The sequence below is a fragment of the Oncorhynchus nerka genome, linkage group LG23, assembly GCF_034236695.1.
Source record: "Oncorhynchus nerka isolate Pitt River linkage group LG23, Oner_Uvic_2.0, whole genome shotgun sequence".
In the NCBI taxonomy this organism is placed as follows: Eukaryota; Metazoa; Chordata; class Actinopteri; order Salmoniformes; family Salmonidae; genus Oncorhynchus; species Oncorhynchus nerka.
In genome coordinates this window covers 17,068,508-17,086,070 of record NC_088418.1, presented here as the reverse complement: position 1 = coordinate 17,086,070, position 17,563 = coordinate 17,068,508, and the positions used below count along the sequence as shown (strand labels likewise).

At 44.5% G+C, this 17,563-nt stretch overlaps 1 protein-coding gene across 2 annotated transcripts in view; it reads left to right on the top strand.

Annotated features, from left to right (window-relative positions):
* rnls (renalase, FAD-dependent amine oxidase) overlaps positions 1 to 11,863 on the top strand; it is a 42,218-nt gene extending 30,355 nt beyond the window's left edge. For both annotated transcript variants that reach the window (XM_029629012.2, XM_029629013.2), the window contains exons 6-7: positions 6,170 to 6,345; positions 10,098 to 11,863. In XM_029629012.2, coding sequence (XP_029484872.2) covers positions 6,170 to 6,345; positions 10,098 to 10,250 — 329 coding nt within the window. In that variant the 3' untranslated portion in view covers positions 10,251 to 11,863. The remainder of the gene's footprint in view (positions 1 to 6,169; positions 6,346 to 10,097) is intronic.
* Positions 11,864 to 17,563: the final 5,700 nt, after the last annotated feature.

The following is a 17,563-nucleotide window of genomic DNA, read 5'->3' as shown; positions in this document are numbered from 1 at the left end:
TTACTGATTGAACACAGGAGGGAGATGCATTAGACGCTGAGCAGGGGAGCACAGACCCTGAGGTCAGGCTTCTGCGAACACACACATGTACCAGCCTTCATTAACAGCTCTGATTTCTGCTACAAAACCACTGCCTCTCGGCTGCTATAAGAAGGAACAACATCCTCTTATATCACACCTGGAGGGGTTTGTGTGTGCGTTTCAGAGAGAGAAATATATGTATTTGTGTGTGTGTGGACATGTTTAACTATACTTGTGGGGACCAGAAGTCCCCACAAGAATAGTAGACAAACAAACAAAAAATACAATTTTCCGTACATATTTGCCCATCATAGAAGTGTTCATAAAGTGACTTTTTTGACCTGAATGCCAAAACATTCAGGGGATAAAGGTGCTTAAAGTTGACCCATGTTGCATACCCTACCATACCATGAGACATCCATGTCTTCCTCACTGGAAAATAGAAACGGTTGAGTTTTATATCATTTCAATTCTTAAGTATTTTGTAATTCCTTGAAAAAAAGTTTGTATTAAATTTGTATTTTTTAAATCCTTAAAAATTTTTAAAAAAATGTAAATGGCTTTTTCTATATTTATTTATTTTTGTGTTATACATATGTAGTTTATACCCTATTTGACATAATCTGTTAAGACACAACATACTCTTGAATAAAGGGTGGGTGTCATTTCAATCATAGAAATAGAATTCATAGAATTGAAATCTACTTTCAGACCAGTATCATTTAGTTGGTACATCATTGAAATGTTATTTAAATTGAAGTTTTATCTCACAATTACTACCACAAAGGTGTATTTCTGGTCCACCCACTGGCGAATGCCAACTTAAATAGGAATGTATATTTCGTTATGTGTCTTTGATTTCAATAGGTTTCCTATGGAAGATTGACAGTATAATACATTTTTTTCTTTAACTGATATTTCCGTTCAAGCCAACATTCTCTGATGTGTAGACCTCCAACCATCTTCGTGCTACCATTTTGAAACTATAAATTCCCTATTTGAGTACTTTTATCAGCCAAAACATGACACCCACCCTATATTGAAGAGTATGCTGTGTCTCAAACAATGGTGGGCACGAAACAAACACCTCAGATTATATTAAAATGTATAGGTTTTTTTTTAACGTGTTTTTAGGTAATTGATGTTCAAGGTTAATGTTTTTTTGTTACATTGTTTACAGAAATGTTTACCTTGTTTCACAGCCATGTTTTGAAGATTTTAAATGATATCAAACTCAACCTTTTTGTCTTTTCCAGTGATGAAGACATGGATGTCTCACGGTACGGGGGGGGGGGGAATATTATATTTTAAATTTTTATTTCACCTTTATTTAACCAGGTAGGCAAGTTGAGAACAAGTTCTCATTTACAATTGCGACCTGGCCAAGATAAAGCTAAGCAGTTTGACAGATACAACGACACAGAGTTACACATGGAGTAAAACAAACATACAGTCAATAATACAGTATAAACAATACTATATACAATGTGAGCAAATGAGGTGAGAAGGGAGGTAAAGGCAAAAAAGGCCATGGTGGCAAAGTAAATACAATATAGCACAATAAAACACTGGAATGGTAGTTTTGCAATGGAAGAATGTGCAAAGTAGAAATAAAATAATGGGGTGCAAAGGAGCAAAATAAATAAATAAATTAAATACAGTTGGGAAAGAGGTAGTTGTTTGGGCTAGATTATAGGTGGGCTATGTACAGGTGCAGTAATCTGTAAAATGCTCTGACAGTTGGTGCTTAAAGCTAGTGAGGGAGATAAGTGTTTCCAGTTTCAGAGAAGATAAAGATCACTTCATTGGTCAATTCCACACAAGGTCCAACCGAAATGTACATTTAGATTTTTATCCCAAACCCTCCTAAAGACACACAAGCATACACATACTTGACTTTTTCCACATTTTTGTTACGTTACACCCTTATTCTAAAATGGTCCTCGTCAATGTATTTAATCAATCTATACACAATATACCCCATAATGACATCACAATACCACATAATAACAAAACAAAAACAGGTTTTTGCATTTTTAAGAAATGTATTTTTTTAAATTATGAAAAAAATACATTTACATAACTATTCAGAGCCTTTGCTATGAGACTTAAAATTGCACTCAGGTGCTCAGGTCCTGTTTCCATTGATCATCCTTGAGATGTTTCTACAACTTGATTGTTGTGGGGGGCTGCCACACTGGGTGTCCAGGGAGCTTGCTCAAGGTCACTACTGTAGGCAATGGGTTTGATACCATCAACCCGCCAGTTCCCAGCTCACTTCCCGCCTGATTAAGCAGGGTAGTAGTGTGCAAGCAAACTTCTCTCAGATTATTTCTGAATGGCCCTTTGAAAGCTTGTGAATGCAGAGAGCAGGGGAGGCGCTTTAAGGAATAGCTGTGGAGTGTCTCTCCAACTCTCTGCAGTGGTCTAAAACGGGGTGCTTGCTGTGACCAGGGGAACAGGTGTCCAGTCACAGGACAGGACAATGGGCCCCCTGTGTCATATAAAGGTAAGTTAACCAATGCAAATTGCACACTGCATAACTTTGTTGCCAAATTGCTCTGAGTGGAGCCTGTCTTTGTTTTTCTACCTGGTGAACGTTGTAGTCTCTTGCTTCTACCTCGGAAGCAGAGTTGGTGCCAGCCTCTACCTATTTACGTATAAAACAACCAATAACTGATTGTAAGGTCTTAATACCAGCTACTCAAACACCTTTTAGTGGTGCCATATACCATAAAAAAATCTAATATTTTATACCATGGCCTTGCACAGTCAGATATGAATTTCAAAAGAGCCCTCTGTCCATCTCCTCTGTGTCATATCCTACATATTATAACAGGGCTCGCCTAACACCATTCCTACAGAGATACCGTCCTGTAGGTTCCCACAGAGATACCGTCCTGTAGGTTCCCACAGAGATACCGTCCTGTAGGTTCCCACAGAGATACCGTCCTGTAGGACGGAGCTGATCGTGGACTTCAGGAGACCGTAAGAGGGAGCACTCCCCCATCCACATCGACGGGGCCACAGTGGAGAAGGTAAAAGCTTCAAGTTCCTCTACGTACACATCACTGACATTCTGAAACGGTCCACCCACATAGACAGTGTGGTGAAGAAGGCGCAACAGCCTCCAACCTCAGGAGGCTGAAGAAATTTGGCTTGGCCCCTAAGACCTTCACAAACTTCTACAGATGCACCATTGAGAGCATCTTGTCGGGCTGTACCACCGCCTGGTACGGCAACTGTAACGTCCGCAACTGTAGGGCTCTCCAGAGGGTGGTGCAGTCTGCCCAACGCATCACCGGGAGCGCACTGCCTGCCCTACAGGACATCTACAGCACCCGGTGTCACAGGAAGGCCAAGAAGATCAAGGACCTCAGCCACCCGAGCCACGGCCTGTTAACCCCTCTACCATCCAGAAGGCAAGGTCAGTACAGGTGCATAAAAGCTGGGACCGAGAGACTGAAAAACAGCTTCTGTCTCCAGGCCATCTGACTGTTTTAAATAGTCACCACTAGCCAGGCTCAGCCCGGTACCCTGCCCTGAACTTAGACACTGTTACTAGGTGGCTACCACCCGGTTATTCTACCCTGCACCTTAGAGGCTGCTGCCCTATGTACATAGTCATGGAACACTGGTCACTTTAATAATATTTACATACAGTACTGTTTCACCCACATCATTCTTCTATACTGTATTCTTGTCGAGGCCTATCCTATTTAACAATCGCTGTACATATACTATTCGTCAGATATACTACATTTTTTACTCTATATACTGTCCATATTGTCTATACATCCCATTACATTCCGGACTCCGACTTTGCCCATCCTAATATTTCTTAATTAATTATCTTAATTAATTAATTATTTTACTTTTTAGATGTGTGTATTATTAGATACTACTGCACTGTTGGAGCTAAGAACACAAGCATTTAGCTAGACCCACAATAACATCTGCTACATATATGTTTGTGACCATAAAAATTGATTTGATAGATACAACTGGGGTTGGATTGAAAACCTACAGGAGGGTAGCTTTCCAGGAACAGGGTTGGAGAACCCTGTCATATTAACATGGTCTCTGTCTCCATTTCTGCCCTCTCCATCTGAACTGAATTTTTTTGTTGGAGGAGAACAGCAGATGCAAAAGCTCACTTCCAGGAATGACACATCTCAAGTGATCATGGTGAAACAGTCATCTGTGGGTTCAGTCACCATGACAACAAATATCCTCCACACAGGATACGCTGTTTGGGTTTCGCACCTCTTTCTGTCTTCCTCTTTGTTTGTCTTCCTCTTTCTTTCCCGATCTCATTTTCTCTCACTAGCTGGCCCTTTGCCTGGGCACAGTGATGCCAAACACTGGTTAGAGTGTCTCTCTTACCCATGAGCCAAACCAGAATGGCCCACTGGACAAAAGTTAGACCCCAGTGAATGTGTGCTGTAGAGTCTCTGTGACCCCACAGTTAGCATCCCCAGCTCCCTAGTTTCCCACAAGTCAGTTTAGCATCTCCAGTTTAGCTCCAAACAAAACAGCTGGCTGTGTTTGTGTGTACGCTCAGTCACACAACATGGTCTCTTCTGCCGCTTTAAAAAAAAATAAACCGAGCAGGTGGAGATTATTGACCTTCTGGTAACTCTGTGTCCCGCTCCGGCAAGTCAATCGCGGGATGTGTTTATTTGCTGTGGTAAACTATTGTTCTCCGCAATCAGTTTAAATATGGTTTTAAGACAATTTCATCAGAGAGATGACTTCACGACGTACAGCCGCGAGAAATCAACGCAAAGTGTCCTTTATGGGTCAGAGCCCTGTCTGTCTGTGCTTGTTGTCTGTCAGTCATTAGAAACAGGACCTTACTGTGTCCATTCCCTGCATGATGTCAACATCACACAGCCGGATCCACAGCAGACGACAAGCCTTTCGGTTGTGTGTACAGTTACCTGCATGTTGTGTTTTTGGTAACTGCCAAAATAAAGGAAACACTTGAGGAAATTAGGGTTACATTTACATTTAAGTCATTTAGCAGACGCTCTTATCCAGAGCGACTTACAAATTGGTGTTACAAAGTCTATTGAAACCAGGTGCTTCTACAAAGGTGTGGTTCTTGAGGTAATTAAGCAATTAACATCCCATGATTCTTAGGGTCATGTATAAAAATGCTGGGCAGGCCATTATTTTGGATTCCATGGCTATGCCCCCATAGGATGTCAAAGCCCCCATCCACAGGGTACGAGTGGTTGATGAGCATGAAAACGATGTAAACCATACGCCAACCTCAGTCACCAGATCTCAACTCAATTGAACACTTATGGGAGATTCTGGAGCGGTGCCTGAAACGGCGTTTTCCGCCACCAACAAAACACCAAATTATGGCGTCGCATCCCTCCAATAGAGTTCCAGGCACTTGAAGCCAGAACAGCTTCAAGACACTTTACATTGGCATTACCTTTTTGGCAGTACCTGTACATGCAACACACATCAACCTCTGACTGAGGGAGACATTTGCATTACAAATCAAGCTGGTCATATTAGTTAAGAAGAAACAGGGGATTCTGGGTACAGGAGTCCGTTTCATTAAAAAGCCATGACGTATGTTGTCGGCGGCGTGCACAGTTTTGACCCCCGTTTGGTATTGGCATGCAACTCTTAATTAAACATCAGGACAGAGATAAGGAAGTGCTTTTTTTCCTTTTTCCTGGAGTCAGAATCCTATCAAAGAATTCCGCTGTCAGATTAGTGGAACGATCTTGATGCCAAGGATGATTTTCGGTTCTATTCAACATCTTAGCTATTTCCATCTCCAGCTGTTTAAATCTGAGGACTTAGTTCTTTATGAAAACGAATCTTCTCATGACCCACTATTGAGGACACATTCAGTAGGGGTTTTGGATTTATATTTCATATTTCTTTTACTGTTCAGCTGTGAGATTTAAGAGTTCACTGTCTTAGAAGTTGTTTCTGATGATCAGTGTGGCCAAAACATAAATGTCTTATAAATGTCTTAATTATTGATACTTCTACTGTCCTGCATTGTAAACGTAACTGCACTGTGTTCTTAGCTATGCTTGTGTGGTGCTGTTCAAAGTCAGCAGAGTTAGTCCATCCATGGTGGTATGGTTCTGAACTGTGCTTTCTTTCTGTGCAGAATCCCCTGAGTGTGGTACCTCCATGGTGGTTCACACCAGTGTTCCCTTTGGTATCAAACACCTGGAGGAGGCAAAGGAGCAGGTGGAGCCTCTCATCCTGGAGGAGCTGAACAAGCTGCTGCCCGGCCTGCCACAGCCCGACAGCATCAAATGCCAGAAGTGGAGATACTCGCAGGTGAGCGGGGTTACTCGGTCAGGAGTTTTACCGCATTCCTTCTTTGAGAGAAGAGAAAGTAGACTGTCAAGAGGTTTGTCTTCATTCCTTCTTTGAGAGAAGAGAAAGTAGACGGTCAAGAGGTTTGTCTTCATTCCTTCTTTGAGAGAAGAGAAAGTAGACTGTCAAGAGGTTTGTCTTCATTCCTTCTTTGAGAGAAGAGAAAGTAGACTGTCAAGAGGTTTGTCTTCATTACTCCTTTGAGAGAAAAATAACTGTTTCTACTTCACAGTCCTGTCACGATGCATGGAAAGAAGGTCAACGTAGAAGATTGACATCCTGTATCTATCACGATCAAACCCTATTAAACTTCAGTGCATTCATTACATTTCCCTGCTTGTGTATAAACTACACAAGTTTAGTGAATGGAGACTGGTTGGACACGGTGTTCATTTTTCAAGTAGCTCCAATGTCCTGTTTACTTACTGTGATGTTTCCCTGAATTTCTGAGCTTCTTGGACCAGATACTATAGCTTTAATTACTGAAGTCGAACAAGAACATGTCTCTCTCCCTCCCTCTTTCTCTCTCATTCTCTCTCTCCTACTTTCTTTCTCGGTTTCATTCTCTCTCGTGCTCTTTTTCACTCTTTCTCTCGCTCTTTCTTTCTCTCGCTCTTTCTCTCTTGCTCTTTCTTTGTCTCTCTCGTGCTCTCTTTCTCTCTTTTGCTTGCTCTTTCTCTCATTCTCTCTCCCTCTTTCTCATTCTCTCTCCCTCTCTCTGTTTCATTCTCTCGCTCTATCATTCTCTCGCTTTATCATGATCTATCATTCTCGCTCGCTCTTTCTCTCACTTGCTCTTTGTCTTGCTCTCTTTCTCGCTCTTTCTTTCACTCGCTGGCTTTCTCTCGCTCTCTATCATTCTTTCTCTCGCTGGCTTTCTCTCGCTCTCTATCATGCTTTCTCTCGCTCTCTATCATTCTTTCTCTCTCATGCTTTTTATCTTGCTTTTTCTATCACTCTCTTTCTCTCTCCCTCTCCAACACACTCACACACACTCTGCTAAGCGAGGCTGGACTGGGCTGGGGGTCAGAGGCCACAGAACATCTGTGTGGGAGGCACATCACTGGGAGTGCCAGAGCATGGGCCAAGGCCCACTGGAACTGGACGGGCCATGGTAGAACACATGCACATTTGTACTGAAATACACACGCACTCATACACACACACTCATACCATACACACATCAGCTCCCTGTCAAATACACAAGCAGACATTCTAGCAAAGGCCATTGTGAGAGCGAGGAACATGTGTGACTCAGTTGGTAGAGCATGGCGCTTGCAACACCAGGGTTGTGGGTTCGATTCCCACGGGGGACCAGTACGAAAATGGATAAGAGCGACTGCTAAATGAGAAGTGTAAAATATATATATTTATTAACTTGAGGAAATGATTTATCCTAACAGTTATAGTAGTTAACTGTTTCTTCGATGTAGGTTATAGGTTGCTTTCTCTTTAGATACTTAAGTTATTTATTTCACCTTTATTTAACCAGGTAGGCCAGTTGAGGACAAGTTCTCATTTACAACTGCGACCTGGCCATGAAACAGCCATATTCTCAGCTGCTAGAATCTCATGCTTTCCTTGCTATAAAACGTGTTTATATTGGGGCATTTTATCTTAATGTCCAAAACCACCCTCCTCCTTCACTCTCCGTGCTCTTTGCCCTGGAAAATCAGCCTCGCACTGTATATGGAGACAGCAGAGCTCAGGCCCGCTGTATCAACTTACCACTAGAGTAAACCAAACAATTTGTCCACTGCTAGATTTCAACAAGAATGCTTATCAATTGATTTACATGGTGATTACCATTCAGAAATGCATGGGCAAACACAATATTTAGTTTTTGGGGAGGAGTGGGGATGGAGGGAGGGAGGGAGGTGGAGAGTGGGGGTTGATATCAGCACACAGTAGTGGGCTATTAAAAGCCCCAGCAGGAAATGGATACTATTTCCTTACCCTTAGCGGTGAGGGGCAGTGTACCTCAGTGCAGGCCAGCAGAAGCCTCTAAAAATGGCCCTTGCTATGACACGTACACAGACTTGTGTGTTTACACTCCCAAATCATTAACACACTGAACTCTCGGCATTCAGGCTTGAAACATGAGGAAGACAGTTGGCTGCGAGGCTGATTTCATATCTGCTCGTCTAGCCAAAGACAGTGCATTTTTCTGGCTTGAGCTGTACTATCCCACCACAGGTGGTTGGTGGTACCTTAATTGGGGAGGACGGGCTCATGGTAATGACTGGAGGGGAATTAGTGGAATGGTATCAAATCAATCAACCGCATGTTTTCCATGCATTTGGTGCCATTCGCTCTGTTCCAAACATTATTATGAATTGTCCTCCCCTCCAGCATCCTCCATTGTATCCCACCATGTATAGACCTACCCGGAGCACAGACTGTTAGAAAAGACTGGGGATTTCAGGATCAAATCACATTTATTTATATAGCCCTTCTTACATCAGCTGATATCTCAAAGTGCTGTACAGAAACCCAGCCTAAAAACCCCAAACAGCAAGCAATACAGGTGTAGAAGCACGGTGGCTAGAAAAAACTCCTTAGAAAGGCCAAAACCTAGGACGAAACCTAGAGAGGAACCAGTCTGAGGGGTGGCCAGCCCTCTTCTGGCTGTGCCGGGTGGAGATGATAACAGAACATGGCCAAGATGTTCAAATGTTCATAAATGACCAGCATGGTCAAGTAACAATAATCACAGTAGTTGTTGAGGGTGCAACAAGTCATCACCTCAGGAGTAAATGTCAGTTTGCTTTTCATAGCCGATCATTCAGAGTATCTCTACCGCTCCTGTTGTCTCTAGAGAGTTGAAAACAGCAGGTCTGGGACAGGTAGCACATCCGGTGAACAGGTCAGGTTTCCATAGCCGCAGGCAGAACAGTTGAAACTGGAGCAGCAGCACGGCCAGGTGAACTGGGGACAGCAAGGAGTCATCATGCCAGGTAGTCCTGAAGCATGGTCCTAGGGCTCAGGTCCTCCGAAAGAGAGAGAGAAAGAGACGAAGGAGAGAGAAAGAGAGAATTAGAGAGAGCATACTTAAATTCACACAGGACACCAGATAAGACAGGAGAAGTACTCCAGATATAACAGACTGACCCTAGCCCCCCGAGACACAAACTACTGCAGCATAAATACTGGATGCTGAGACAGGAGGGGTCAGGAGACACTGTGGCCTCATCTGATGAGACCCCCCCCCCCCGGACAGGGCCAAACAGGCAGGATATAACCCCACCCACTTTGCCAAAGCACAGCCCCCACACCACTAGAGGGATATCTTCAACCACCAACTTACCATCCTGAGACCAGGCTGAGTATAGCCCACAAAGATCTCCCCCACGGCACAACCCAAGGGGGGGGGGCGCCAACCCAGACAGGAAGATCACGTCAGTGACTCAACCCACTCAAGTGATGCACCCCTCCTAGGGATGGCATGGAAGAGCACCAGTAAGACAGTGACTCAGCCCCTGTAAAAGGGTAATAGGATAATTGTAGTACAAACAAATAATTCTCTCAATTCTCATTCTACTATATCTGTGTGAATAGATATGTGGCAAATAGTGTAGAGATTAGTATTTTCCGGAGAATTTCAATATCGGTAATAATTCTAAATTATCCAGAGTCTCGTGAAATACCGCAAAAATCAGAAGGATCCCCTAACTCTCTACCCCCCCCCCTCTCTCTCTTTCTCGACTAATTAGGTGAGGAGCTCGGTGGCCGACTGCCCGGGGCAGATGACACTGCTGTCCCAGCCTCTGTTGGTGTGTGGGGGCGACGGCTTCACGCATTCCAATTTCGACGGCTGTATCGAGTCTGCCCTGAAGGTGTTTGACGTTCTGAAGCACTCTCTCTGATGCCGCCTTCTGAAGTTGGGAGTATAGTGTGGTGGGGTTCTATGTGTACAGCATGTTAGCCCAGAGGGGGGGGGGCATGAAACTGATCCATTCACAGAGATGGGGGGGGGGTAATGATCTATCTCTGTGAATGGATGGAATCTGTTAAAACAGATTTGTTTCATCCACTGAGGTACTTGATATGTTGTGTGATACTACAGTCAACACCATATGTATTTGGACAGTGAAGCTACAATTTAAAATGTATCTTTACTCCAGCATTTTTGGATTTGAGCCACAGTACAAAATGTCACCTTTATATATATCTGTTTTTACGGTTGATGTATCTTGTACCCCTATTTGAAGAAGGCATAAGTATTCAGACAAATTCACTAACAGTGTATTAAAGTAGTCAAAAGTTTAGTATTTGGTCCCATATTCATAGCACACAGTGACTACATCAAGCTTGTGGCTACAAACTTGTTGGATGCATTTGCAGTTTGTTTTGGTTGTTTCAGATAATGTTTTGCCCAATAGGAACTGAATGGTGAATAATGTGTTGTGTCACTTTTATTATAAATGTGGATGAATGTCATAATGAATGGATAAACGTGAATGAATTGTGAATAATGATGTGAGAAAGTTAGAGGCACAAAGGTCACCCCCCAAAAAAAAAAATGGTAATAGTGTGGTAATAGTGAGATGTTAGCATGTTTTGTTGTAGCCTTTGTAACTTTCTCACTCATCATTAAAAATCCTGAATGAATTATGAATAATCATGGCATTATCAGGATTCATTTAGAACTGTTCAGAAACATGTGATCTACTCACTTAGAAAATGACTCCAGTCACCATTCAGTTACTATTGGGTAAAACATAACAAACTGCAAATACAACCACAGAGTTTGTCGTTACAAGCTTGAATATGGGACCAAATACTACTTTAATACACTACGTGAATTAAAGAGGAAGCAGGTAGCCTAGTGGTTAGAGCGTTGGGCCAGTAACCCAGTAACCGTAAGGATGCTGGATCGAATCCCCGAGCTGACAAGGTCGAAATCTGTCCTTCTGCCCCTGAGCAAGGCAGTTAACCCACTGTTTCCCCCGGCGGCCGAAGACGTGGATGTTGATTATGGCAGCCACCCGCACCTCTCTGATTCAGAGGGGTTGGGTTAAATGCGGAAGACACATTTCAGTTGAATGCATTAAGTTGTACAACTGATGAGGTATTCTCCCCTTTCCCTTATGACTTCTTCATATGGGGGAACTCGATACATATACATATTTCTAAATGGTTACAGTACAAAATGTCACCTTTTATCACCTCATATGAAACATTTAATCTCAAATCCAAAATAAATGTTTTTTTTATGTTTCACTGTCCAAATACATTTGGTGTTTATATGCTGGAGGATGAACAGGAGTATATGCTGTGTTCATTTGTAGTTTGATGCAAAACAGGGGTCTTTAACACACCCCTTGACCTGCTCATTTAAAAAGGTGTACAATGATTCTGTTCTATTGCCTTGTTCAGGCAAAATGAAAAACTGTACTTGTAAGTAATTGTTGTTACTCAGGATTTCTCTCTAAACACCTTATTTTGGTTCAGCTTGAATAAAAATGTTTTCAAACTATCTCCCACTTTGTGTCTTTAACTCCACTTGCGTTTCGCACTGATACACAGGAAGATGGCAGGTGGTATGGAAACCAATCCGCACAGAGCTCAGAGAAAAGTCGTACAAAATGGATGTGGCAGTCAAAAAGCAATTAGAAAGCAATCAAGATCCCTTAATGACTTCTAAATGCATTAGGCAAAGTAGGCACACTATGTAGTGCTTGAGTAATACCAGATCTCACCCACCATTGTGTGACCCCTGGCATTAGTACAGCGGGAGGACTCTGGGTATGACTGCCTGATATGACTTACCCCAGATCTGCCCTATGCCCACGGAGGCTAAGGGCCCTGTGACCCTGCCACCCCCCGTCCGTGGCAGTGTAATTCCACCCGGGGCAGCCGCCCGCCGCTGGCCGAGTTCAGCTGCTTAGTGGCAGGGCAGTAATCTGGGACAAAATGTTTGGCAGCCGGTCTGGAGAGGGAGAGCCCCTCCCCCTAATCCAACATAATTACAGCATTTTGGGCCGGGGCCCCGGGCTGCTGCAGCTGGGGTAGTAGTAGGCACTCTCCTCTCCACTCTACTTAGTCAGCAGCACCCAGATCGGGGTTAACACACACACACGTGCCTACATACACATGCACACACATATGTGCTTAGAGTTTTTACAGTGTGTGTGTACACACCCAGCGCATGGCCGCAGGAAGATGTTTTGGGTTAGGGTGCCGATGAGTATGTTTCTCCCCTCGTACAGGAGTAATCAAGGTCTAGTTGACTGATTTTGTGGTATTCTTTTTAAAAATAATTATTATAAAACATTATGAGCAGCCCACTGAACAGATTTCACACACTGACTTGAAGAGGCCAAAACTATCCAAAGAAATGAGAGACAGGAAAGGGGGTTGAGAGTGGTGGGAGGGGGGGGGGGTTCGGATACTGATGCAGCACCATGCGCTGTATTTGTGGAGTTTGGGTAGTTTTCTTCATGCTTGGGAGGTTTGCTATTATCAAAGGGTTTGCCCTGTTTTTGGAGGGTTTTTCTTGATCTAACAATTGTCACTGAACAATACGTTAAAGTTGTTCGAGCCCTGAATGCTGATTGGCAGACAGCCGTATACCACGGTTATGACACATTTATTTTTACTGCTCTAATTACGTTGGTAACCAGTTTATAATAGCAATAAGGCACCTCAGGGTTTGTGGTATATTGCCGATATACCACCGCTAAGGGTTGTGTCCAGGCACTCTGCATTGCATCATGCGTAAGAACAGCCCTTTGCCGTGGTATATTGGCCATATACTACACCCCCTCTGGCCTTATTGCATAGATATACCACAGCATTGTTGAATACTCAATTCTGATTGGCTGGAAGGGAGTTCTGGATGGACATTAAAACCAGATAACGGGATTCAGGGTCAGGGTGACTATATAAAAACAGAGTGGTAGAATAAAATGGAAGCGCTTCCTTTCCAGTAACTGCAGTTTTACTGCGGTATGGACGGTCTGCTTTCTAATAGGAGTGTGATATGAAGCCAACTTACCACAACTGGCACCAGTGTGTAATTGTAAGGCCCTAAGGTGTGTGTGCATGCACACTATTTACAGTTGAAGTCGGAAGTTTACATACACCTTAGCCAAATACATTTAAACTCAGTTTTTCACAATTCCTGACATCTAATCCTCGTAAAAATTAGGATCACCACAGTTAGGATCAACACTTTATTTTAAGAATGTGAAATGTCAGAATGATAGTAGAGAGAATGATTTATTTCAGCTTTTATTTCTTTCATCACATTCCCAGTGGTTCAGAAGTTTACATACACTCAATTATTAATTGGTAGCATTGCCTTTAAATTGTTTAACTTGGTTCAAATGTTTCAGGTAGCCTTCATCAAGCTTCCCACAATAAATTGAGTGAATTTTGGCCCATTCCTCCTGACAGAGCTGGTGTAACTGAGTCAGGTTTGTAGGCCTCCTTGCTCACACACGCCTTTTCAGTTCTGCCCACACATGTTTGTCACCCCGTGCTTCTTGATTGGGATGGTGTTCTTTGGCTTGCAAGCCTCCCCCTTTTTCCTCCAAACATAACGATGGTCATTATGGCCAAACAGTTCTATTTTTGTTTCATCAGACCAGAGGACATGTCTCCAAAAAGTATGATCTTTGGCCCCATATGCAATTGCAAACCATAGTCTGGCTTTTTCTATGGCGGTTTTGGAGCAGTGGCTTCTTCCTTGCGGAGCGGCCTTTCAGGTTATGTCGATATTTGACTCGTTTTACTGTGGATATAGATACTTTTGTACCTGTTTCCTCCAGCATCTTCACAAGGTCCTTTGCTGTTATTCTGGGATTGATTTGCACTTTTCGCACCAAAGTACGTTAATCTCTAGGAGACCGAAAGCATCTCCTCCCTGAGCGGTATGATGGCTGTGTTGTCCCATGGTGTTTATACTTTCATAGTATTGTTTGTGCAGATGAACATGGTACCTTCAGGCGTTTGCAAATTGCTCCCAAGGATGAACCAGACTTGTGGAGGTCTACAATTTAAAAATAAAAAAAATTCCCATGATGCCAAGCAAAGAGGCACTGAGTTTGAAGGTAGGCCTTGAAATACATCCACTGGTATACATCCAATTGACTCAAATGATGTCAATTAGCCTATGAGAAGCTTCTAAAGCCATGACATCATTTTCTGGAATTTTTCAAGCTGTTTAAAGGCACAGTCAACTTAGTGTATGTAAACTTCTGACCCACTGGAATTGTGATACAGTGAATTAAGTGAAATCATCTGTCTGTAAACAATTGTTGAAAAATTACTTGTGTCATGCACAAAGTAGATGTCCTAACTGACTTGCCAAAACTAAAAATTAACAAGAAATTTGTGGAGTTGTTGAAAAACGAGTTTTAATGACTCCAACCTAAGTGCATGTAAACTTCCGACTTGAACTGCATGTGTGTGTGTGATCTCCTGTAACATTTTCACTCAGCAAGTCGCACAACGCAAGACATTGACTAAGCACACAGAGTACATCAGTCACTGTATCCCTCGTGCCACATCAAGCTTCACGTGAGGGGCAGGAGGAGAGAGATGGAAGCTGCTCAGATGACATGCTAATGCTCATCCAGAGACTGGGTGGAACAGAGCAGAACTGCAGCAGGCAAGAGGGGGGGGGGGGCAGGCGAGAGGGAAGCTTTTTGCTCCAAGGGGATGCATAATTCATCAGAGTCATCCTGCAAGAAAAATAAGTCAGCTGCCTGGATTGCACTAGCCTTGCCACAACGTTGCATCAGCTGCCTGCCTCTCTGCCTGCCTCTGCTCTGCCTGCCTCTGCCTGCCTGCCTCTCTGCCTGCCTGCCTCTCTGCCTGCCTGCCTCTGCTCTGCCTGCCTCTGCTCTGCCTGCCTCTGCATGCCTCTCTGCCTGCCTGCCTGCTTCTCTGCCTGCCTGCCTCTGCTCTGCCTGCCTCTCTGCCTGCCTCTGCATGCCTCTCTGCCTGCCTGCCTGCCTCTGCTCTGCCTGCCTCTGCTCTGCCTGCCTCTGCATGCCTCTCTGCCTGCCTGCCTCTCTGCCTGCCTGCCTCTGCTCTGCCTGCCTCTCTGCCTGCCTCTGCTCTGCCTTCCTCTGCATGCCTCTCTGCCTGCCTGCTTCTCTGCCTGCCTGCCTCTGCCTGCCTCTGCTCTGCCTGCCTCTGCTCTGCCTGCCAGCCTCTCTTCCTGCTTGCCTGTCTGACTCTCATTAACACACCCATCCCCAGCTGGGGGTCTTTGATCTTTTTTTAGCATCCGATAAGAAAGAATTGGTTATGGATGAAGAGTTAGGCGGCGGAGGGGAGAAGAATTCCGGGGATTTGGGTTGTGGAGGACGGTGTTGTTAGAGTAAACCTGGGTCTGCCGATGGGCTTGTGTGTGGCTGGTTGGATGGTTACTGCTGTGTGATTGTTCGGCAGGACGAGAGACAGAACAGAGCAGCGTTGCGTTTGGAGCAGTGAGAAGAGCTGCAGGCACTGTGCCACTCTCACTGGCTGGCTGGCAGAGTGCTTGGTAAATGACAAAGTCAAGCGAAGCCTTTGTTTCACTGCCAGCACTCATTTAAAATGTTCCCCCGACTCCTTTTCACTTTTATCCACCCCTTCTCTCTCTCTCTCTCTCTCTCTCTCTCTCTCTCTCTCTCTGTCTCTGTCTCTCTGTCTCTGTCTCTCTCTGTGAAGAGTTCCCCCACCCCCCCCGTTACACAAAGCATTAAAGCATGCTGCCCAAGACACTAGGCTCATGGTGGATCTGACCTATTTTTGTAGGCTATTCCGATGGAGCGCGCTGCGCGTCTGCTGTGCACTGTGGGTAGCCGATTTGCATTTTTGCAAAGTCACTGGCAGATGGCACCAGAGGTAGAGGAGGTAGTAGCTACCCCCTACCTCCACCCCCTCCCCACCTCCATCCCCCTACAGCCACTCCCCACTCTACCTACACCCCCCTACCTACACCCCAACCCACTCTACCTCCACCCTCCCCCACTCTACCTCCACCCCCCTCTACCTTCACGCCCCCCCATGTTACCACGAGCCCGTCCTCCCCAATTAAGATGCCACCAACTTCCTGAGCTCCACCCTCCTCTACCTCCACCCCCCTAGCCCTCCGTCTGGGGCAACAAGGGCAGGATTCAGGTCATGGCTTGTCATGTGACTCCCCCGGATTGGGATGAAAAGTCTCAGAGCGATCACTCTACTCTGTTCCCACTGGGGATGGAGGGGGAGGGGTTGTTCGGATCCAAGAGCATTTCTTAATAAGATTACTCTGCTGGTGGAAGGCTATCTGCCCAGGGGAAAATATGTCTTCAGGGAGGACATGAGGGAAAATGGGTTTGGGTTTTTAGGAAAAGTGAGTCCACTCTGTGGCCCCTTGTGTGAGTGCACATTCATAAAAGTTTGTGTGTGCATACGTGCATGTGCACAGGCATACAACAATGTATGTGTGTGCATGCATGGATATGTGTGCATGTGCACGCGTATACAATCGTGTGTGTGTGTGCCAGACAGTAGATTAGGATGTTAAGACTCCTCCTCAACACCCCAGAGCGCCCAGGCTTGGATAAGGAGAGAGGCGGTGCGCTTCCCCGTGGGAGGTGACGTCACCATAGCAGCCGTCTCTCTCTTTCTTTCTCTCTCTCTCTCTCTCTCTCTCTGTGGCAGAGCTGAGAAACAGGCAGGCAGGCACAGCCCTCTGAGCACAGTCAGTGGATCGCCTAAGAGCTCACTATTGATCCGGGAGGGAGGGACAGTCAGTCAGAAACATACAGACAGACTTGTTCTACTAAAGAGCTCCAACACATTACCTCAGCACCTCCACTATACAGCCACATCAGTAGCATCACCTCTATCTGTTGATGTTTCATGAGCACAAGGATTTTACGAATGGGGTTACTATTCCCATGCCCAACCCTTCATCATTACTGCTTTCTGGAGGTGCCGTTCAAATCCTGTGTCGCAAGAGTAAGCAGTGACTATTACATCACTGCTATAATATAATGCATCATATTAACACTACATCCCAGAGGTATTAACACTACATCCCAGAGGTATTAACACTACATCCCAGAGGTATTAACACTAAATCCCAGAGCTATTAACACTAAATCCCAGAGGTATTAACACTAAATCCCAGAGCTATTAACACTAAATCCCAGAGCTATTAACACTAAATCCCAGAGGTATTAACACTACATCC